Source organism: Triticum aestivum, chromosome 7B (assembly GCF_018294505.1).
Source record: "Triticum aestivum cultivar Chinese Spring chromosome 7B, IWGSC CS RefSeq v2.1, whole genome shotgun sequence".
NCBI lineage: Eukaryota > Viridiplantae > Streptophyta > Magnoliopsida > Poales > Poaceae > Triticum > Triticum aestivum.
Genome location: NC_057813.1, coordinates 141,150,365 through 141,174,389, shown reverse-complemented (window position 1 = coordinate 141,174,389; position 24,025 = coordinate 141,150,365). Strand labels below are relative to the sequence as shown.

General features: G+C 46.4%; 2 protein-coding genes across 2 annotated transcripts; one reads left to right on the top strand and one right to left on the bottom strand.

Moving 5' to 3' along the window:
- The first annotated feature begins 1,612 nt into the window (after positions 1-1,612).
- LOC123162745 (putative U-box domain-containing protein 42) lies at positions 1,613-6,639 on the top strand. Its single transcript, XM_044580509.1, has 4 exons — positions 1,613-1,962; positions 2,669-3,769; positions 3,955-4,264; positions 4,690-6,639. Exons 1-4 carry the CDS (start codon positions 1,957-1,959, stop codon positions 6,315-6,317), a joined length of 3,045 nt encoding a protein of 1,014 aa, XP_044436444.1. The 5' UTR covers positions 1,613-1,956; the 3' UTR covers positions 6,318-6,639.
- Positions 6,640-6,863: 224 nt separating this feature from the next.
- On the bottom strand, positions 6,864-10,211 carry LOC123162747 (transcription factor bHLH49). Its single transcript, XM_044580510.1, has 8 exons — positions 9,901-10,211; positions 8,992-9,637; positions 8,684-8,911; positions 8,523-8,588; positions 8,305-8,373; positions 8,141-8,212; positions 7,863-8,045; positions 6,864-7,541 (listed from the first exon to the last, which is right to left on the bottom strand). The coding sequence occupies exons 2-8, from the start codon at positions 9,604-9,606 to the stop codon at positions 7,452-7,454; spliced, it is 1,323 nt and encodes a 440-aa protein (XP_044436445.1). The 5' UTR covers positions 9,607-9,637; positions 9,901-10,211; the 3' UTR covers positions 6,864-7,451.
- Positions 10,212-24,025: the final 13,814 nt, after the last annotated feature.

Below are 24,025 nucleotides of genomic sequence, written 5' to 3'. Positions count from 1 at the left end.
GACGCGACCCACACGCTGGCGGACGGTTTTGCCCCTGCCCGATCGGGCTGCAAGTGTCCCAGTCGTCCGTAGCTAGCTATCGCCGTCGACTGGATCATCATCATAGAATAGCACACTAGTAGCCATCACGCCGCGGTTCCATTTAGAATGGTTCCACGCGCTTGATCGTTCTTGTAACCCACTGGTAAAGACAAGTTGAGGTTTTTGTGCCCACTGGTAACCTGACCTTGCTTGTAGCTTGCTAATCCATTCTTGCCGGGTAAATTCTGTGCTCTTGTCTTGCACCAGCCGTCATACCGCTATTTTATTCATGCTCTTGTGTCTAGGATAGGCGCATCTCGACGATGTAGAATTAGTCGATGGAGACGGTAGTTAATTAACTCAGGAATCTGCGATGAAATCGAACATTTCAAGAGCTAGGTTACATAGGTTGAAAAGCTCAACGAACATTATTATTCAATTTAGCCCAGTTCCGTCGGTCCTTATCTGTACGCAATGTACTAGCTAGGTTAGTTGTTAGTACCATTAACTGTGTTATTTTTCTGAAAGATGTTGTAATTTGTTACTGACTGTACCACTCGATCGTACGCACCTCCACCCCTGAGCAGTACCGCTGGTACTACTCTGGTAGCCATGATTAGTTATTTTGCTGCGGGGCATAACCATGCATGATTAGATTAGTGACTGTAGTGAATCGATGACGCATCCCATGATTCCAGCACGATCTAGGAGCAACTAAATAAATCTCAGCAACTTCTTAACCCTAATAACTTACTTCTTCCACTCGCAACACAATGTACACTACTGTACCCCTTTTTTTTTTTTTGCGAGGAATGTACTACTGTACTGTACTTGCTAGCGCCCTCCAACGCCTAACCGTAACAATATCTAGATCGACGATCGGAACTCGAATGCTTTTCTCCTTTCACAGAAGATGGTTCTTTCTTAGATTAGAGCGCTCACTTAATGAGCTTCGCCGCCACCATTCAACCGATTCGGGGATCATCAATGCGGCAGCCATGCCATGCCTTCATGATGAGGCAAATGGAGCGGAGAGGAGAGCAGAAAGAAGGAAGCGTATGATCCAAGAACTCATGAATCAGGGCGGTCCACAGCTCAAAAATGCTGCCATAATGCTGTCTCTCGCCTGCACTTTCCTTCACCACCATCATTTGAAATAGGGGTAATTCTGTGAACTTACGTGGAAAAGAAAAACATGCAAAGTTTCCGAGAACTTGCCCCGTTCATCACCAAAATTGACCGCCGTGCTGGGGTTATCGATCGATTTGCAGGCCATCTTGCCTTGCCTGACCGAAACCTCAGTGCAATTAACATTGCCAGGCCTGAAGTCGCCGTGGACAAAGAACGAACGCAGCGCAGTCGACATGCCATGCCAGGCCTGCGTGGACAGAAAACGAAGGTGGCATATGTGGTGGTGTCCGTTGCAAGCATGCGGTCGCCGGGCACCACCTCCACCGCCAGCAAAGTCAAACGCCTTTGTACGCTTCCCACGGCGCACTATCTACAAATATGAACAATAAACAAGCGCGGCAGGGGCACTACCGGAAAACCCGTTAAAAAACTGGGCCGCTTTACCGATCTCCAATCCAGGGAGCCAGCCAGGCCAGGGAGGTTGCTTTAGACGACCTCACTTGACTGGGTCCCCGTGCGGCGCCATCTCCCATCATTTCATTCCGACCTCCCTCCAATTTATTTTTGTTCCTCTCGATTCTTCTGCCGCGCTCAGCCGGGCGGTGCGGCGCTGTTCGTTCGTTCGTTCGTTCGAGGGCTGGACGGCGCGGGGGCGGTGGCGGTGGGCAGGAAGCGGAGGAGGAGAGAGATAGAATGCTCTCGCGGCACCGGTAGCCACCTTCTCCCCGGGTCAGCACGGCGGGTGGCGGGCAGGAGGGCGGCCGAGGAAGCGGCGGCCCCGGTTCTTCGGGTCAGGGGGCTTGGATGCAGGTATGTGTGTTGCTGAGTCGCCTTCTCTTCTTCTGGCGACGAGCCGTTTGATTCAGTTCAGGGTGGTGTCAACTGTCAGGCACTAGCGTAGGTTTTCAAGAAAAAATCACAGTTCCTTCCTGTGTTGTTCTTGTTTGTGTTCGTCTTGTGTGGGGATTACTAAGCCTTGTGGGAGGGAAAGGAATCATAGGGTTTTAGGCGGTCTTGTGTGGATTTGGCATCGGGAGTGGGGAAATGAAGCCGAGGCCGTTCCATGTGCTCAAATGTTATTTTCAACTGTTATTTTCTTCTTCTTCCCCTTCAGCGTATTTTCTATCTTCTTTCAAGGAGTGCCCGAAAACCAGCGTGTTCCCCGTTTCCAAGCACTTCATAGTACAAGTCTTTAATTTGGCTGTTTATTTTCAGTAAAGCGAATTCCAATTCTTATTCGTTCATAGTACTTACGGGAGATGCCACTTTCTTGAAACCATTTTGTCAACAATCGGGGATTGGGGGAAAGTGGCAGCCCCGTATCGTATCCTCCGATTGTTGTAGAATCAATTCCCCCGTCAACTTCAGATTGTTTTAATCTAATATAAAATCTGTCGGTTAATTATTTATAGTTTGCTGGTGTGAACTCTCAACCGTCATTTTCCATGAGAACAGCCCCTCTGTCTTTGGAGTTGGATGCATTTGCTTGGGTGCCTGACGTGTACTTGTTTTTCAGAGAAGTGAGGGACAAGCCCGGAAGGCGGCACTCGCCGAGTCCATAGCGGCAATCTCCGAGGTCATGTCGACAATGGCCTCCGCCGATGTCGGCCAAGAGAAGTTCATGGATGCAGGCAGCCGTCTTCAGCGCGTGCCCCCGGCGACATTGGAGGTGCAGAGGGTGCAGAATTCCCCGACCAACGTGATGCACATAGCCGAATATCTAGCTGCCAATGTCGACCTCGCCAAGGACCTCGTCGCTAGGTGCAGCGCCGTCGCGCAGCAGCTCATGGATGAAGACCTCCAGAGCATAACCGAGGACCTTGAAAATGTGATAAAGAACATCGGTCATGAGCTCGGCCGGATACCCGCTTCAGCATTTGGTAGCAACAGGTGTGCGGATGCAGCAGCCGGCATGCACCTTCAGGTCACTGCAAACGGGCAGCATCCTAATGATCAGCGTTCCTGTGATGGCTATTCTGAGGGCGACATGACGATAGTTGTGGCAAATGATAGGCCCAAGAGAAGAGCACTGCACGACGGCGACATGCCAAGGTTGGTAGACTTCCTGCAGGGAATGTACCATGAGTCTCACGAGTTCGGTGGGCAGTCGTTCAGTTCACTCCCTGAAGTCGCAGAGTATGTTGAGCCGCTGTATGATTCTTTCTTCTGCCCACTCACAAATAAGGTCATGGTCGATCCCGTGACTACCGAAAGCGGAGTAACATATGACAGGAGAACCATTGAGGAGTACTTTGACAGTTTAACGGATGATTCTGAACCTGTGATCTGCCCGGTTACGAAAATAGCGATGCAGAGCAAGACTCTGAGGACTAATGTTCCACTCAAGAGCACAATCGCGGAATGGATTATGAGGAATGAAGCAACACGGATCAGAATCGCACGTACTGCTCTCTCACTGGCAAGGACGGAGGCTATGATACTTGAAGCCATACATGAGCTGAAGCTGCTTGCCAGGACGAGGAGAAAGAACAGGGAGCAGATGCACAAGATTGGCATAACCAAGTTCCTTGCACGTCTGTTAGAGCACAAGGATGCACTGATACGCTGTGACTCACTGGAGCTCCTCTGCCTGCTGGTCGAAGATGAGCCAGGAAAGGTAAGGAAGTCTGAAATGTTCAGCTTTTGTGAAATCCCAGCTTGGCCATGTCAAAATTATTTTTCGAAATCACCATGTGAAACTTAATGAAATGCTGAAATTAAATTATTGGTAGAGTCCAGTTTCAATTTGTGTTGGTCCTGCATCTTAGATTAACAACTCAAATGTTGCCTCTTGACGTGCAGGAAATCATAGCAAAAACCAGGGCTGTCTCAAGGACAATAAAGCTGCTTTCTAGTAGTAGTTCGGATGAAAGACATGCAGCTATCTGTTTCTTGCTAGAGCTTTCAAAATCAGAGTTACTGTTAGAAAACATCGGGTCAACTGCTGGAAGCATATTAATTCTGATCACGATGAAATTCAACAACTCCGATGATCCGATTACTTCAGAGAAGGCCGGAGAGGTCCTCCAGAACCTGGAGAAATGCCCAAAGAATATCAAGTACATGGCTGAAAGTGGCTACTTGGACCCTCTCCAAAGGCATCTCGTTGAAGGTAATATATTTTTCCTGTGCAGAAACATACCTGACTTCCTCCATTTTTTAAAATTTCCACATAAAACAAAGAAAATAGTTTTTTTTCCTTGTAAAAAAAATCCAAATTCAGAACTGTGGATGAGTAACTGAAAACATTTGCCTTGCAGTAATAAGAACAGCTCCCATTTTGTCCTAACAATTTCTAAAATAGAATTACTACAGTGGGAGTTACTACTCATGTTTCAACAATTTAACAATGCGGCAGTACAAATTTGTTTTGCAACAAGTGAGCTAATCGTAAGTTCAAATTAGAACTCGTGCACTGGTGACTGATTTGAGGGGTTTCCTAAAAAAAACTATACTATTAAAAAAACTCATACTATTCATTGTACTTGCACCGCTCGTGCCAAACATCACTAACTAACGTGAATATGCATGAAACAGGGTCGGAAGATGTGCAGATGGAAATGGTGGGTTACCTCGGCGAACTAGTCCAGAAGCAGGAGATGACCATTAACATTGCCGGGAGCGCATCGGAGATACTTATCAAGATGGTGCACAGCGGCAATGCTAGTATCTGCAAGGCGGCGCTTGATGTCCTGGTCCAAATATCTTCTCACCAGCCCAACGGCAAGACACTTGTGGACGCAGGCGCTGTTCCAGTCATGGTTGAGGCGCTCTTCATCCGAAAAATCGATGATGAGCCCATGGGATCCAAAACCGAGGCTGCAGCAGTACTTGCCAACATCGTCAAATCTGGCATGAACCCAGAGGCCATTGTTGTCAACAAGGAAGGTCATGTTATCACCTCCAAGTACTCGGTTTACAACTTAGCACACATGCTCAGGTGCTCCATGCCCGACGATCTCAACCTCAACATTTTGCGCGTGCTGCTCGCGCTCACCGCGCTCCCCAAGCCGCTCGCCACGGTGGTCTCAGTCATGAAGGAGCAAGATAGCAGCCAGACCGTGATCGAGTTCATGGGTTCACCTAGCGAGGCGCTTGGCATTGCTGCGACAAAGCTGCTCACTGCATTGTCCCCACAGATGGGGCACACCATTGCCGAGAAGCTGTGCAAGGTGCCTGGGCAGCTGGGCAGGCTGATCAGGAGCATCAGCCAGTTGGGGCGGATCACAGAGCGGCATGCCGTTTCTGCGACGCTCCTGTCAAAGCTGCCCTATCAGCATCTGACACTCAACCTCGCGCTGCTGCACCAGAACGCAGTGCCGACCATGCTGGCCAAGATAGAGGAGATGCAGCGTGGCGGGATGCGGGCGAGCCGCCATGCGAAGCCATACTTGGAGGGCCTCGTGGGCTCGCTCGTCCGGCTAACAACGACGCTGCACGATCAGGATGTGCTCCAGGCAGCCATGGACCATAACTTCACCTTGGTGCTCACCGATCTGCTGGTCCGGTCGTCAGGCAGCGATGAGGTGCAGCGGCTCGCGGCGGTCGGCCTCGAGAACCTCAGCCAGCAGTCGGCGAACCGCTCGAAGCCTCCGTCGGAGGAACAGCAGCCCAAGAAGAACATTCTCCGGCGCCTGCGCACCGGCCGGGTGCATGACAACCGGAAACCGCCTGCACACGGCCGTCTCTGCCCCGTGCACCATGGTGTGTGCTCTCCGGCTGCCACGTTTTGCCTGGTGGAGGCCGGCACGGTCGAGTGCCTCCTCGGCGTCCTGGAGAGCAACGAGAACAGCCATGTGGTCGAGGCCGCGCTGGGCGCGCTCTGCACGCTCATGGACGAAGGCGTGGACGTGGTGGGCGGCGTGGCTGTGCTCACAGAGCACGACACGCCGCGGCACATTCTGCGACTCGTGCGGCAGCACCGCAACGACGAGCAGGGCAGCGGCGCGGTGCTGCGGCGGTGCTTCTGGGCCCTGGAGAGCTTCCTCGAAAACGGCGGCGACCGGTGCGTCAAGGAGGTGACCTCGGACCGTGCCCTGCCGAGCGCGCTGGTTGGCGCCTTCCACAAGGGCGACACCGCCACCAAGCAGGTCGCCGAGAGCGTGCTCCGGAGCCTGAACCGGATGCCGGACTACTCGGCCACCTACATGTCCGTCGAGCTGTAGCAAAACATCCCTTTGCCGTCTTCTTGGCTTTATACCATCCATCAGCTGGTGCATTGTTTTGGTGTAACTAGATTACAAAGAGAAAACGAGGTAAAAAGGAGTTTCTGCAGATGCAATGTAACTAAAGTGTCATAGTGGGTATGGATATGTATAGTTTTTCCTTCTTGTTTTGTCTTCTTAGGGTGTAATTAAGGCTAGGCTTTGATGATATTCGTTAACATAAGATTGTCTTGGTTGGTTTGGGTTTTTCTCTGAAAAGATGTACTGCAAAATTGTATGTATCCAGCACAAGTTGCGGGACTCATTTGAGATATTTTTCAGATAGATGCGGTTTGAGATATTGTGCTCACTTGAAACTAGCTTCAGAACTACTCCCTTGTTGAGTAAATTCGACGAAACGAGATTCGCAGTTTCCTGCATGCTTTCATTGACTATCCAATTTCAGATGAGGCGATCACGATGGAAATCACACAAGTGCCTACAGTTTCTTTTGGAATTCTAGAAGAAGAGATGTCTTCGCTGTTTCTTCCACACATAATCACGCGCTGAAAATAGGCCCTTTCTCAGGCCCCATTTATTCTCAAGAAATCGAAAACCAGTACACAGTTCTATATGGTTGCATATGCAACCATAGAAGTACAACAAAGAATCTTCTTTCACTCTCAGTCACAATACTAGCAACTAACAAATTGAAAGCTGTTATATTATACCGCGGAGTGTCTTGCGGAAAGAGAGCATTTTACAATATTACTGGGTCTGAACTAGATGGTACCCAGATACGGCCACCTTCTGGCAAAATGGAACTCACCATCATGATGCAAAGATTGTTGAATCACCAATAGTTATACACGTAAATTTTCAGAGGAGAATGTAATGCTTGAAATCTCCACGTGGACGTCCTGACGGTCGGATCTCCAGCTTCCTCCAATAGCAGATGGCACAACTGAGGAAAGGGCCTCTATAGGACATCAAGTGCTGATTCCAGTATTGGGAAATCAACAATTAAGCAATTTGGACGACTATACTTCAGTGCTCAAATGCGAGCTGGTAGAACAGTGTCAACAAGCTCACATGTTGTTCTGTTGAAATCTCATGGCCGTTATGATCTCTTACTTCGGTTGCGGAATCTATTGCTCATGGTTTACCATTTGATTCTTGGTCGTTAAAAAGGGTAAAAGGCATCCCGATTACGTTGTGGAACTCTCCATCAAAACTATTGGGCACCTGTGCAATATGCTCAAGTCATAAGAGGATAAATCTGATCGAAATGAACAAAAAGACTAGTAATGAACTAGTAATTCTGGAGCTACCACATAATACAGAACTGCACTAGGCCTAAAGGAAATCTAGAAGGTACTCTCTTTTCAATATAAGTTGTAATGAACTAGTAATGCATGTGCATGTACTACCACACAATACAGAACTGTGGTAGGTCTATTGGAAATCTACCAGGTACTGCCCTTTCCTATTGATGTCCATCAATCTAGCATTTGTTTTGAAGGGCTTAAAATGAGAAACATAGGCACAATAAGTGATGGGACAAACCTGATGTGTGGCCTCTTTGAATGTACATCCTACCGGAGCATTTGTTACTCTTCCAAATGCATCGGCAGGATTTACGATGCTGTGCAACGCAGCTTGAGAATGTTTTGGTGGATGCAAAAATTGATGGCCAATGTCTGGTAAGAAGCCAAAGGTAGACGATGCAGTTCCTTGAGACTGAAATAACTGTATGTATGGAACATATATCAGCACAAGGAAAACAAAAGAAATTTAATGAACTATAAATATCTGGCGGGGGGGGGGGGGGGGGGGTTACATACATCCTTAGATAGAATGCGCTCTATGTTGAAGTCTAGCGCTGGATTGACAGCTGAAAGTTTCATCGACAAAAACTGCCCAATATGCACATACAGGGTCAATAAGTTCACATTACAGCAAAGAGCAAAAGCTGCAAACAATGTTACAAGTTTTGCGGACATCATACCTCAACTTGCCGCTGTAATGATTGAACATAATTGATTATCTCATCCAGCATAACGGCTTTGCCAATGACCTGGTATACAATTTTGCTTGTGAAAATAGCGAATGGCAATAATGTGAATTGTGGAGATAATATACAGCTAAGAAGTGCTGACTTCCTCATTTAGCATGCAAGTAAGTTTTTCTATGGCAATAATGTGGAGATAGTTAAGAAGTGCTTACTTTACTACAACCAGGAACAAGGTCCTGAAGAAATTTCATCCTTTCACTAATCTTTTCCCTCCGAACCTGTATTGTAAACAAATAACACTGAAGCTAAATAGCTAGAAATACCACTACCACATTCGATAAAAGTAGTTCAGGGAAGATAACTCGGGACTTACCCTTTCTGCAAGACTATGGCTGTTTGTAGCCTGGCCACTTCGAGCTCTTATATGAATGTAATCTTCCTTTGGCGCATCAGATTTATCCTCAGTTTGCTTACCGTTGGACTTTCTGGATGTCCCAATAGGCCTCTTTGGTTCATCTTTGTCATCATCATCTTTCTCCTGCTTTGCAGCCAGAGTTGCCAATTGCTGGCTTCCTTCTTGTACATTCTTCACCCCACGATCCTTCGTGAGAAAACCATATTCTAAGTTCCATCGAAATCGACACAAATTCAGCTATATAACAGGGAGGATTAAACAAGTACCTGGCTTGGTCTTTTCCTCTTCTTGGGACAAGAGACACTAGGCCCTTCATCCTGACCAGCACCTCCACTGCACTCCGGCTTGCTTAACTCCTTGCTAGAGGCATCAACACCATGTGAACTCTCGGCATCTCCTTGCTGCCTATCACCAGTCAATAATGCATCCTTGCAACCTTCGTCCACATTCATCTCCCTAGACGTCTCAATATCGTTTTGGAAACTACCCATAGGAGGGTTCCTGGAAAAAGGGTGATCCATCATGGCTCCAAGACTGTTTGCACTTAAGCCAGGAAACCCTGTTCCGCAATCCATGAACCCCGACTGGGCGCCGGGATATGCGGGCGTTGCTGCTGACAGCATCCCCAAAAACGAGGAGAACTGGTGTCCATTCAGCATAGCGTTCGTGTTGGTCTCCCCCAACCCGAAGTTCTGGCCAGGTGGGTTCCATAAGCCAGGAGGGAACGGATTCCCCATGGCGGCCAGCGCACTGCTGGAAGAATCCATCTGAGCTTCCGGCGAGAGCGAGAAGCCCGGTCCGTGGAAGCTCGGCTGCTGGCTGTGCCCGCTGGGCTGGTTCTTCTCCTCCAAATCAGCGGCGTTCTTCTCATTCGTCTCCATTTCGCCTCTGTCGCTCCTGGAAGACCGAAATCTGCGATGCCAACAAAAACTAGTATGAGATGCGGCGCTGCTACAGACCTCAAACCCTCGACGCCACAAATCCAGCAGCCGCACAGGGATGCATCGCTTAAGAGGGAATCCAGTGAGCCGAATAAATCCAATCTCGGGTAATAAATAAACAAATGCAGTACAGTGAAAGCAACGAGAGTGCAAGGTCTGGATCTAGATGGTGCGCCGAAAATTTCTAGAGGTCAATGGGGTCTAAGCAATCACTGGATGGCAAAATGCGCATACCTCAGAGGCCAATGGCCGAAGCGGCGGGCGGGGCGGAGGCGGCAGCGACGCCGCGAGGTGGAACGGGGACGGCGGCGGCGGCGGCCCGCGAGGAGGGGGTTGGGGGCGTTCGGCCTGAGGCGTCGGCGTCGAGAGACGGCACGGCGGCAGCTGTAGGGCACGGAGACGGAGGCTCCACGGGGACACTTGACTGGAGTGGAACTACTTCAGAGGCGCATCGGGTGGGATGGGGATGGGGATTGGGGTTGGGGTAGGTGCTCGGGAGACGAAGAGGAAAGGAACGTACGGGACGGGACGTTTGGAGAGAGGAGGTGGATCTTGACCATGGATGGTGATTTTGGTGAACACGTATACTTTATTATTTGATCGTTAAATTAAGAAATCGTGATCTTTTGCCTGTAAATAAATACGAGTAGACAGCAGGGAGGGTGCAGAGATCTCACGCTCTCGGCCCCAGAAGGCCACAACAGTGTTGCTCCGTGATAAAAAAAGGTTATCATTTTAAACTAGCCTACATAAACATCTTATATTTTTTGAGACGGAGGTACTACTACTTGTTTGCGATGTTTATTTCGTAAAATGATAAGTACCCAAATGCTGGAAACATGCAGCTCCACTTTTTTGCCGTCTCGAGTTCTAGACCACACGCACCTCCTGGCCGCATGATCTTGTACTGATCCCTCCTCGAACGCCATGTGCCACATGATTGAGTGTGTTGTGAGTCCAAGGCGAATGGGCTCGAGAGCGATCGTCTCAATCCAAGGCGGATGGGCCCACCGATCAGTCTCTAGCAATGTGCGAGGGGTGGTTCTGTAGCAAATCGTCATGGGGTGGTGGATGGGTGTTCAGTTTAGAAATCTGCGTTACTCTCTCCCCCATTTTCTCTTGTGAAACGGAAGGGCCGGAGGAGGCGGCGGCAACAGTCCCACCGGATCTTCTGCTCCTCGCCAGTGCAAGTACGCCGCAGTCGTCCCATCCCTTCTACTTTCTCTTCCTCCCAATTTTCTCACACCATCTCCATGGACCATGGAGTTGAGCTTGGGGACATTTTCCGGGGCGACGACGCGGGGTGAGGGTGGTGCAGTTGTACCAAGGGGGTTCGTGGCGGCACCGGCGCAATTTGCTTTTCAGCGGCGAGACACCCTTGCAGCATGCAACGGTGGTTGGCGATTCGGGTGGTGGTTTGGGCGTGAGGGGGAGGTAGGGGACGAGGTGAGGTGGTGGGAACACGGGCGTGCTAATGCGTTTGAGGGAGATGGCGACGCCTGAGTCATGTGGGGCGAGGGGTGTTAGCTTGAAATTGATTTTTTGCTCCTACATATTCGGCAGTTAGCTGCCTAGACATAGAAGTTGCGCGCGTGGACACACACATACACGACAAATATGCACATTTCAGCCAGATGGGGGTGTGCGTGAGTATACAGAAGTTGCACACACACACATGGATGTTGAGTTAGCCCGCAATGCAGCCAAGCTGTGTGTGTGCGCGCACACACACACACACATGTTGAGTTCGTTGGCGAAGTTGGACGTCCACAGCTAGGTTCCTGGAATCTCGTCTCGTTCTGCGAGTAGTACAAGCGGAAGTTGCACGATAGCCGTACGAAGTTGTATGCGTAGTCATCTAAGTTGGCACGATACGTCTTCGTCGTATCTATAATTTTTGATTGTTTCATGTCAATATTATTCAACTTTCATATACTTTTGGTAACTTTTTATACAATTGTTGGGACTAATATATTGATCCAGTGCCCAGTGTCAGTTCATGTTTGTTGCATGTTTTATGTTTCGCAGAAACCCAATATCAAATAGAGTCCATACGGGATAAAAACGGACGGATAATTATCTTGGAATTTTTGTGATTTTTGGGAAGAAGAATCAACGCGAGACGGTGCCCGAGGGGCCCACGAGACAGGGGGGCGCGCCCTGGACCCTTGTGGGCACCCCGTAAGGGGTTGACGCTCTTCTTTTGCCGCAAGAAAGCTAATTTTATGAGAAAAATCTGGGCGAAAGATTCACCCCAATCGGAGTTACGGATCTCCGGATATAAAAACGGTGAAAGGGCAGAATCGAAGAACGCAGAAACAGAGAGAGGAAGAGAGACAGATCTAATCTCGGAGGGGCTCTCGCCCCTCCCAAGCCATGGGAACCAAGGACCAGAGGGGAAACCCTTCTCCCACCTAGGGAGAAGGTCAAGGAAGAAGAAGAAGAAGGGGGGCTCTCTCCCCCTTGCTTCCGGTGGCGCCGAAGCGCTGCCGGGGGCCATCATCATCACCGCGATCTTCACCAACACCTCCACCATCTTCACCAACATCTCCATCACCTTCCCCCTTCTATCTACAGTGGTCCACTCTCCCGCAACCCGATGTACCCTCTACTTGAACATGGTGCTTTATGCTTCATATTATTATCCAATGATGTGTCGCCATCCTATGATGTGTGAGTAGATTTTCATTGTCCTATCAGTGAATGATGAATTGCTATGATTGGTTTGAGTTGCATGTTTTATTATTGGTGCTGTCCTATTGTGCCCTCCATGTCGTGCAAGCATGAGGGATTTCCACTGTAGGGTTTGCAATATGTTCATGATTTGCTTATAGTGAGTGGCATGAGTGACAGAAGCACAGACCCGAGTAAGTAGGTCGTTCGCGTATGGGATAAAAGGGACTTGATACTTTAATGCTATGGTTGGGTTTTACCTTAATGATCTTTAGTAGTTGTGGATGCTTGCTAGAGTTCCAATCATAAGTGCATATGATCCAAGAAGAGAAAGTATGTTAGCTTATGCCTCTCCCTCAAATAAAATTGCAATAGTGATTACCGGTCTAGTAACGTAGTCAATTGCTTAGGGACAATTTTACAACTCCTACCACCACTTTTCCGCACTCGCTATATTTACTTTATTGCTTCTTTATCTATATTTACTTTACTGGATCAAATTCATCGTTTGCAATGCTATGCTTGGAATTTATGTGAAATATATGATGTTACTTGTTGTTCTGAAAACCCTAAGAAACACCTTCCCTACCAGTGTGAGTTTATTGATAATGGAAATCTTCATATGCTAAGGGTGTTTATAATTACTATGATGTTCAACAAATTGAAGAATTTGTTGCTTTTAAGGGTGCTTATGAAATTGCTTCTTTGATTGAAAAGTATGATGCTACCCTCTACAAATCTGAAAATTTTGCCATACTTGAATATTGTTATGATAATTATGCTTCTAATGCCTATGTTAAACTATATATTGAGGACTTCTCCGCTGTCCAAGAAGAGACTAATATTTTGCAGGAGTCTATGGAAGAAGAAATTGATGAAACTGTGAGCTCATTGGATAAAAAAGATGATGAGAAGAGCGAAGAACAAAAGGAGGAAGAGCGGATTAGCTACCCGTGCCCACCTTCTAATGAGAGTAAGTCTTCAACTCATACATTGTTTAATTCCCCTTCGTGCTTACCGAAGGATGATTGCTATGATGATTGCTATGATCCCGTTGATTCTCTTGAAATATCCCTTTTTGATGATGCTTGCTATGCTTGTGGCCAAGATGCCAATATGAATTATGCTTATGGAGATGAACTTGCTATAGTTCCTTATGTTAAACATTAAATTGTTGCTATTGCACCCACGCATGATAGTCCTATTATATTTTTGAATTCTCCAAACTACATTATATTAGAGAAGTTTGTGCTTATTAAGGATTATATTGATGGGTTGCCTTTTATCATTGCACATGATAATTTTGATAGATATAATATGCATGTGCTTGCTGCTCCTACTTGCAATTATTATGAGAGAGGAACTATATCTCCACCTCTCTATGTTTCCCACACTATGAAATTGCAAGAAACTGCTTATACTATGCATTGGCCTTTACTTGGTGTGCATGAATTGTTCTTTTATGACACGTCGATGCATAGGAAGAGAGTTAGACTTCGTTGTTGCATGATTTATGTTATTTTGTGCTCACTACTAAATCACAAATCATTGCTAATTAAAATTGGCTTTGATATACCTTGGGATCCGGGTGGATTCATTACTTGAGCACTTTATGCCTAACTTAATGGCTTTAAAGAAAGCGCTGCCAGGGAGACAACCCAGAAGTTTTAGGGAGTCATTTATTTCTGTTGAGTGCTTTTATATAGTCTAAAAACAAAAAAAATAAAGAGGGGAACCCAAAACTTTTCAAAAAGGAAAGTGAAAGTGAGAGAGACAAGCATTGTTGAAGTGGGAGAGCTCCTTGAACTTTGTTCATGCTCACGGAAACTTTGTGAATCTTAATTACAGAAACTTTTCATCAAAAATAATTATCCCCTTGTACAATTCCATTATATTATGAAAATAATGTGCTAAGGTTTGCCTTTAGGATGTTTACAATGCTTATTGGTTTGTACGGTGCAGGACAGAAACGTTGGCTGTAGTGCGTGATTTTACATTTTTTTACTGGAACGTCAAATGGTTCTAATTCTTTTTTGCACTGTCTTGCTGTACAACTTGTTTATTTTTCCTAATTTTGGTAGAATTTTTGGGGTACCAGAAGTATGGTGAATGTTCAGATTGCTACAGATTGTTCTGTTTTTGACAGATTCTGTTTTTGATGCATAGTTTGCTTGTTTTGATGAATCTATCAATTTCTATATGTGGATTAAGCCATGAAAAAGTTATATTACAGTAGACATAATGCAAAAACAAAATATGAATTGGTTTGCTACAGTACTTGGAGTAGTCATTTGCTTTATTATACTAAGGATCTTACCGAGTTTTCTGTTGAAGTTTTGTGTGGATGAAGTGTTTGATCGAGGAGGTCTCGATATGAGGAAAAGGAAGAGAAGCAAGAGCTCAAGCTTGAGGATGCACAAGGCACCCCAAGTAAATATTCAAGGATACTCAAGCGTCTAAGCTTGGGGATTCCCCGGAAGGCATTCCCTCTTTCTTCAACAAGTATCGGTATGTTTTCATATTCGTTTCGTTCATGCGATATGTGCAAGTCTCGGAGCGTCTTTTGCATTTAGTTTTCACTTTTCTTTTATGCACCGTGCTGGTATGAGATAGTCCTTGGTTGATTTATAGAATGCTCATTGCACTTCACTTATATCTTTTGAGTATGGCTTTATAGAATGCTTCATGTGCTTCACTTATATCATTTGAAATTTGGATTGACTGTTTCTCTTTACATAGAAAACCGCCATTTATAGAATGCTCTTTTGCTTCACTTATATTTGTTAGAGCGTGGGCATATCTTTTATAGAAAGAATTAAACTCTCTTGCTTCATTTATATCAATTTAGAGAGATGAAAGGAATTGGTCATTCACATGGTTAGTCATAAAATCTTACATAAACTTGTAGATCGCTGAATATGATATGTTTGATTCCTTGCAATAGTTTTGCGATATAAATGTGGTGATATTAGAGTCATGCTAGTGGGCGACTGTGGATTAGTAGAAATACTTGTGTTGAGGTTTGTGATTCCCGTAGCATGCACGTATGGTGAACCGCTTTGTGATGAAGTTGGAGCACAATTTTATTTATTTATTGTCTTCCTTATGAGTGGCGGTCGAGGACGAGCGATGGTCTTTTCCTACCAATCTATCCCCTTAGGAGCATGCATGTAGTACTTTGTTTTCAATGGCTTGTAGATTTTTTGCAATAAGTATATGAGTTATTTATGACTAATGTTGAGTCCATGGATTATACGCATTCTCACCCTTCCATCATTGCTAGCCTCTTCGGTATCGTGCGTTGCCCTTTCTCACCTCGAGAGTTGGTGCAAACTTCGCCGGTGCATCCAAACCCCGTGATACGATACGCTCTATCACACATGAGCCTCCTTATATCTTCCTCAAAACAGTCACCATACCTACCTATCATGGCATTTCCATAGCCATTCCGAGATATATTGCCATGCAACTTCCATCACCATCATATACATGACTTGAGCATTCATTGTCATATTGCTTTGCATGATCGTAAGATAGCTAGCATGATGTTTTTATGGCTTGTCCGTTTTGATGTCATTGCTACGCTAGATCATTGCACATCCCGGTACACCACCGGAGGCATTCATATAGAGTCATATCTTTGTTCTAGATATCGAGTTGTAATATTGAGTTGTAAGTAAATAAAAGTGTGATGATCATCATTATTAGAGCATTGCCCCAGTGAGGAAAGGATGATGGAGATTATGATTCCCCCACAAGTCGGGATGAGACTCCGTACTTAATGAAAAAAAAAGGCCAAAGAAGCCAAATAAGAAAGGGGGCCAAAGAAGCCCATCCAAAAAAAGAGAAAATAAAAAATGAGAGAAAAAGAGAGAAGGGGCAATGTTACTATCCTTTTACCACACTTGTGCTTCAGAGTATCACCATGTTCTTCATATAGAGAGTCTCCTATATTGTCACTTCCATATACTAGTGGGAATTTTCATTATAGAACTTGGCTTGTATATTCTGATGATGGGCTTCCTCAAATGCCCGAGGTCTTCATGAGAAAGCAAGTTGGATGCACGCCCACTTAGTTTTCAGTTTGGGCTTTCATACACTTATAGCTCTTAGTGCATCCGTTGCATGGCAATCCCTACTCCTCACATTGACATCAATTGATGGGCATCTCCATAGCCCGTTGATTAGTCGCGTCGATGTGAGACTTTCTCCCTTTTTGTCTTCTCCATATAACCCCCACCATCATTTTCTATTCCACCTATATTGTTATGTCCATGGCTCACGCTCATGTATTGCGTGAAAGTTGAAAAAGTTTGAGATTATTAAAGTATGAAACAATTGCTTGGCTTGTCATCGGGGTTGTGCATGATTAAATACTTTGTGTGATGAAGATAGAGCAACAATCAGACTATATGATTTTGTAGGGATAACTTTCTTTGGCCATGTTGTTTTGAAAAGACATGATTGCTTTATTGGTACGCTCAAAGTATTGTTGTTTTTATGTCAAATGATAGACTATTGCTTTGAATCACTCGTGTCTTAATATTCATGCCATGATTAGACATATGATCAAGATTATGCTAGGTAGCATTCCACATAAAAAATTATCTTATTTATCATTTACCTACTCGAGGATGAGCAGGAATTAAGCTTGGGGATGCTGACACATTTCCGTCGTATCTATAATTTTTGATTGTTCCATGCCAATATTATTCAACTTTCATATCCTTTTGGTAACTTTTTATACTATTTTTGGGGCTAACATATTGATCCAGTGCCCAGTGCCAGTTCCTGTTTGTTGCATGTTTTATGTTTCGCAGAAACCCAATATCAAACTGAGTCTAAACGGGATAAAAACGGACGGTGAATTATTTTGGAATATTTGTGATTTTTGGGAAGAAGAATCAACACGAGACGGTGCCCGAGGGGCCCACGAGATAGGGGGCACCCCCCAAGGGGCAGGCGTGCCCTGGACCCTCGTGGGCACCCCGTAAGGCGGTTGATGCTCTTATTTTGCCGCAAGAAAGCTAATTTTATGATAAAAATCTGGGCGAAAGATTCACCCCAATCGGAGTTACGGATCTCCGGATATAAAAGAAATGGTGAAAGGGCATAATCGAAGAACGCAGAAACAGAGAGAGACAGAGAGACAGATCCAATCTCGGAGGGGCTCTCGCCCCTCCCAAGCCATGGGAGCCAAGGACTAGAGGGGAAACCCTTCTCCCATCTAGGGAGAAGGTCAAGGAAGAAGAAAAAGAAGGGGGGATCTCTCCCCCTTGCTTCCGGTGGCGCCGGAGCGCTGTCGGGGGCCATCATCATCACCGCGATCTTCACCAACACCTCCGGCATCTTCACCAACATCTCCATCACCTTCCCCCTTCTATCTACAGCGGTCCACTCTCCCGCAACCCGCTGTACCCTCTACTTGAACATGGTGCTTTATGCTTCATATTATTATCCAATGATGTCTTGCCATCCTATAATGTCTGAGTAGATTTTCATTGTCCTATCGGTGATTGATGAATTGCTATGATTGGTTTGAGTTGCATGTTTTATTATTGGTGTTGTCCTATTGTGCACTCCGTGTCGCGCAAGCGTAAGGGATTCCCGCTGTAGGGTTTGCAATATGTTCATCATTTGCTTATGGTGGGTGGCGTGAGTGACAGAAGCACATACCCGAGTAAGTAGGTTGTTTGCGTATGGGATAAAGGGGACTTGATACTTTAATGCTATGGTTGGGTTTTACCTTAATGATCTTTAGTAGTTGCGGATGCTTGCTAGAGTTCCAATCATAAGTGCATATGATCCAAGAAGAGAAAGTATGTTAGCTTATGCCTCTCCCTCAAATAGAATTGCAATAGTGATTACCGGTCTAGTAATGTAGTTAATTGCTTAGGGACAATTTTACAACTCCTACCACCACTTTTCCACACTCGCTATATTTACTTTATTGCTTCTTTATCTAAACAGCCCCTACTTTTTATTTACGTGCTATTTATTATCTTGCAAACGTATCCAACAACACCTACAAAGTACTTCTAGTTTCATACTTGTTCTAGGTAAAGCAAACACTAAGCGTGCGTAGAGTCGTATCAGTGGCAGATAGGACTTGAGAGAAAATATTTGTTCTACCTTTAGCTCCTTGTTGGGTTCGACACTCTTACTTATCGAAATAGGATACAATATCCCCTATTGTGGGTTATCAGGCACCAAGTTTCCACACAGGTTTTACAATTTTCTTTTGGACTAGCAGTAAGGAGTTTGTAGAATTGATAAGAATCTATAAAGGGGGTGAATAGACTATAAACACAATAAGGGACTGTTTTCCCAAATTTAATTATCTGGATTGTTTTATGCTTTATTAAGAGTAGTGTTGATGAACACCATACACTTGCAAGTCTAGAGTATAGGCAACGAAAAGTAAAGACATGCAAGTGCAAAGTAAAGGAGGTAGAGTTGAGAGAATCACAAACACAATTGGCTCGGTGAAGATTTTCCAGTGGTTCAAATAGTCGACGCTATCTTACTTCCATGATGATGGAGCCTTCCATCCACGAAAGATCTAAAACTCACAGGGATCCTGGTTGTGAAATTCCATGAAGGACTCACCCAGGAAGGAGCAACCACCACACCTATTCAACCATGACGTACACCCATGAAGAACATACCTCACTGGGGTAGATCTCCATGAAGTAGATGATCTCCAAGCCCTTACAAACTTCTTGTGTTCTTCACAAACTCTGAATACTTCTAACCAACACCTAGCCAATATAGAAGGGGCACACCCTCTAAAGGTAAAAAAGATGGAGGTTGCTTGATGATGAACTCCTTACTCTTGTGCTTCAAAACATAATCTCTCAAGATGTGTTTTTGGATTTGGATAAGTAGGAGTGGAAAGCAAGAGGGGATTAGAGCACAAATGGTTTGGTTCCACCCTTTGAAACTAGCATAAGGAGGATGAGTTCTCTCTTAGAATATATGATGGGAGTGGAGTTTGGTTCGAGATACATATGTGGGATAGCTGGGAGGTATATATATGCTAGACCAAAAATCTGACTTTTACCAACTTTATTGCACATCTCGGAGACTCCACTGGAATGACGACTCCAATGTGAACAAAGCTAGCAAATTTCAGAAGCATCGGTTAGCCCGACTGAAATTGATCGGTGGCTCCGAGTTGAACACTTCGAAAGTGGCACACTCTCTGTTATCGCTTCGGAAGTTCTGGCTGGTTTTGCTCGAAAGTTCCAACTTGGTTATAGAAGGTTTACCAAGTGCTTCGGTGGTTCCGAATGGAATAGGTGGAGTCTCTGTTGTGACTGGGGTTTGTACAAAGGCTATATCTGCAATGACTCAGTGGTTCAGACCAAAAGAGCTCCAACAACTCCGAGTTAAATGGAACTAGGTAGTCATAGTTGAATATTTGAATGATTTTGAGGATTTTTGCAGCTAGGTCTTTAAGCACATGGAGATAGAGACTCGTTATCACATCTTCATCCCCTTTTAATAATATCAGCATGCCTATGGACTCAATGTGATCCTGGATCACTATAATGAAAATGTAGAAGCATTTGGCTTGTCCAACACTCGCCTTAAGCATTTTTAGGGGTCACCTTCCATTTCTTTGTTGTACCTAAAAGAAACATTTTCTGAAATGAACTTGATGTAGGCATTGATTCATTGAAATATGTTGGCATGAATTACCAAAATCCACGTAAGGAATTAGATGCACGTTCACCCCATGGTAACAACATAGGTCAAAGATTCAACAGTGGAGATAATCATGAGATGCCTTTAGAAGCATGTGGTATACAAGAGTTCCCCTAATTTGTGCATTATTTAAATTTTGTGTTTGAATGCAAATGCGGAATGGATTAGGTACATGATAAACTCTTATATAACACATGGAACTTGGTTTAAGCATGGAGCGCATCAACAAGATATAGATGAAATATAAAGTGCATACACCAAAAAGAACATGTCAATGGCCTCAGATATGCACTAAAGCATGAATGGGTAGCATGTGCAGTAGCATACGAGTATAGGTTACCACATAAGAGTAAGATTTACATCACATAAGATTCAAATGAAGTAGCAAGCGATGTAACTCCGCAAAATGACTCAAACACTCTCAAACTCTTACTCGAAGCTAGTCTAAGATCTATGACTTCTCTCCCCCTTTAGCGCCATGATACCAAAATGAAAATTGAGAGTCTTGTCGGCACTCAAGACTAAGCTGGATCGATGGACGACGATGATGAAGGCTTGGCGTAAGCACCTGAGGGAGTTGAAAGAATCTATCTGCAATGTCTCTGGCGGCGACTGAGGAGGTGGTTGGTGAATCAGGAGGTGGAGAAGCAACTGGAGTAGTGGTCCTGGCTTGAACCACAAATTGATTTGTCGTCTCACATCCATCTGCAAATTTATAATCATTGTGCTCATTCTCCCCTGACATAAACACTGCTCTCAGCTCTTTGACCTCAACAACCAATTCATCAATCTTGTTGTTTATGATGTGAACTTGTGTCTTTATCAACATTCTCGCATGTAAGCTCTCTTGGTTCTTGGCGAGGTTAGCTAGGCATGCCCTCAATCCTCCGAGGAGCTTTGGAACAAGTTTGAAATCTGATCACCATGTCTTGGGGACTAGAATTGGAGGTTGAATAGAAGCTTTAGGGGTGGTCCACATGTTTGCAGTCTGGCAACTTCTCTAGCTTAAACATCTACTAGGGTGTTGTTGGGATCCAAAATGATTATGTTATCCTCTACTTCAACTCTGGAAGGCTCATGCACACAATCTAGCAAGAACACATCTTCACCAAATTTGGGATTGATAAGCAGCTAGATGTAGGGAGCATATCCACAAAATCTCTTGTGCTCACATGTAGTCCTCTTGATAGTCTCAATAATGAATTCCTTCAGGCTAACATGTCCTAGACCCGATGACTCATTATTCTATCGACACAAGAGCTCTTATAGAACAGAGGAACCTGACCTATATGCACATGCAGCTCCGTTGATGATATCTATGAGACCCATCGATCTCCAAACATTCTTTGCTCGTGCGCAAGCACTACAAAAAAAGACACATCCGTGACATTTTGGGCCGAACGAAAAAAAATCTGTCATACATATGACACTTCTATGACGATAATTGTGACAAAACCCGGTATCATCATAGATGTGGTGGGCTCCTACTTCTATGACAAAAAATCATGACAGAAAATGGGCTTTTCGTCCTGGGCGGGCCGGAGACGCAGCTGCATGACATTCTTTGGGCCGTCCATGACGGAAAAAACCGTGGTAGAAGCGAGGGGAAGGAAAATTTCGGGGAGTTGCCGGTTACGGTGGGAGGTCGGGGGCCGAGCGATGCGCGTTTCTCTCGTACACGTGCGAGGCGTTGGCTCTAACTGAACCCGAGCGAGGCGTTGGGCTCTAACTGAACCCGAGCGATTGCACTGCAGGCTATGCATTACTGAACCCGAGCGATCGATCGATGGTTGTTAACTAAACCCGATGGAGCGATTCCTTCGCTACTGCTGCTAACTGAAGCCGGTTGATTGGATAAATAGTGAGTGTTGCGGGGGGGTTTGGATGAACAGTGAGCGGTGGCGTTGCCTCTGGATGAACAGGACCCCGTGCTGTGGAGGGCTGGATGAACAGTAGACGATGGAGGGGTGGCCGTGGAGGGGTGATTGAACAAGACCCCGTGGTGTGGAGGGCTGGATGAACAGTAGACGGTGGAGGGGTGGCCGTGGAGGGGTGGTTGAACAGGACCCCGTGGTGTGGAGGGCTGGATGAACAGTAGACGATGGAGGGCTGGATGAACAGTAGGCGGTGGAGGGGTGGTTGAACAATAGCCGGTGGAGTAGCGCGCGGTGGAGGCTGGATGAACAGGAGCCCGTGGAGGCTGGAGGAGGTCGACGGTAGCCCGTGGAGGCTGGAGGAGGTCGATGGTGGAGATGAACAGTATCCCATGGAGTCCCATTTTGCGGTATGCCACACCCCTCCCGATGAACAAGACCCCCGTTTCGACCGTAGTGCTCCAACACAAGTCCGTTTCGTCCGTTTTGCGGTACGCCACACCCCTCCCGATCAACAGGACCCCCGTTTCGACCGTAGGAGGTCCGTTTCCTCCATTTTGCGGTACGCCACACCCCTCCCGATCAACAGGACCCCGTTTCGACCGTAGGAGGTCCGCTTCCTCCGTTTTGCGGTACGCCACACCCCTCCCAATCAACGGGACCCCGTTCCAAATGTAGGAGGTCTGTTTCCTCCGTTGTGCGGTACGCCATGCCTCGTTTCCATCGCCTGTTCCGTCCAAGCCCTCCTGATGAACACGACCACGCATTCCGTTCCGACCCAGCCGGTTGGCTCCCACGCGTTTTGTTGCCTCCCGATGAACACGACGCATTCCGTTGCCTCCCCATGAACACGAGGCATTCCGTTGCCTCCCCATGAACACGACGACGACGCTGTTTCTCCGTTCCAACCCAGCCATGTACGTATGCGCGAGTAGGCGTTTGGGACCCTGCCCGTATGTACGTACGTGGCCATATTTTCTTTCTTGCACCCTCGCCGCTGTACGTACGTGTACATGCTACGTGCGTGCTTCTACATCAACACGTGTGCGCCTCTACTACGACACGTGCGTGCCTCTACATCGACCAGTATGTACGTACACTTTCGCGACTAGAATGACAATGCTACGTATGCTTCGACCAGGTGGGTCCCGACTGTCAGGCACTTCCTTGCCTTTGAAGATGTAGCTGGTGGGTACCAGCAGTCAGGGGGGCGAATCGTTTTTTTTGCCCGGACGCACTTCCTTGCGTGCGAAGATGTAGCTGGTGGGTCCCAGCAGTCAGGGGGAAATGTTTTTTTTGTGAAATACTGGTGGCCCGTCTGGTGGGTCCCTGCTATCAGGTGGAGGAATAATTATTTTGCGCGTAATAAGGAGGCACTTCCTTGCGGCCGCCGTGGACCCAGCTGTCAGCCTCTCCATGCACAGTACTCTTCCGATGGAAGTTAGTCGTTGACCACATTGACCACGCCGCTCCGAGAGCACCACGCGAAGAGGATGCCCATGCGAAGAGGAGTACGAGGGTGAGGCTGCTGTCGCTGCAGAATAACAGGGGGTGTGGGTGAGTAGAGGGATGGCCTGACCAGCGGTGGGAGTAGTAGGGGGCGGTGAGGCATCCGCCGCATTGCAACCATCCATGGGAGGTAGGAGCACGAGGCACGACCGACACTGGTTTGGGTGGCTGGAGCAAGAAGACCAGAGGTTGAAGAAGCACTACGGCCGTTGGATGTACATCGTACGGTCACTAGAGCTAGAATCGTGCATATTATTGACTAAGTTGACAAAGCCCTCCGTCCCCGTCAACTTAGTAGGCCCACAAGTCAGCCTGCCACTATACTGGGTCCCAGCTAACAGGCGGAGTATTCATTTTTTTTGTGCGTAATAAGGAGGCACTTCCTTGCGTGCGAAGATATGGCTGGTGGGTCCGAGCTATCAGCGACGGTAACATTTTTTCACGAAATACAGAGGCCCTTTTGGTGGGTCCCTGATGTCAGGTGGAGGAATCATTATTTTGCGCGTAATAAGGAGGCATGTCCTTGCGTGCGGCCGTGGACCCAGCTGTCGGCCTCTCCACGTACAGTCCACTTCAGATGCATGTCAGTCGTT

Coding starts and splice junctions, on each gene's coding strand:
- LOC123162745 (XM_044580509.1), top strand. Junction 3,770..3,954: donor TCGAAGATGAGCCAGGAAAG/GTAAGGAAGTCT, acceptor CTTGACGTGCAG/GAAATCATAGCAAAAACCAG. Junction 4,265..4,689: donor CCAAAGGCATCTCGTTGAAG/GTAATATATTTT, acceptor TGCATGAAACAG/GGTCGGAAGATGTGCAGATG.
- LOC123162747 (XM_044580510.1), bottom strand. CDS start 9,606: ATGGAGACGAATGAGAAGAACGCCGCTGATTTGGAGGAGAAGAACCAG. Junction 8,374..8,522: donor TTGTTCCTGGTTGTAGTAAA/GTAAGCACTTCT, acceptor ATTGTATACCAG/GTCATTGGCAAAGCCGTTAT. Junction 7,542..7,862: donor TCAAAGAGGCCACACATCAG/GTTTGTCCCATC, acceptor CATATTGCACAG/GTGCCCAATAGTTTTGATGG.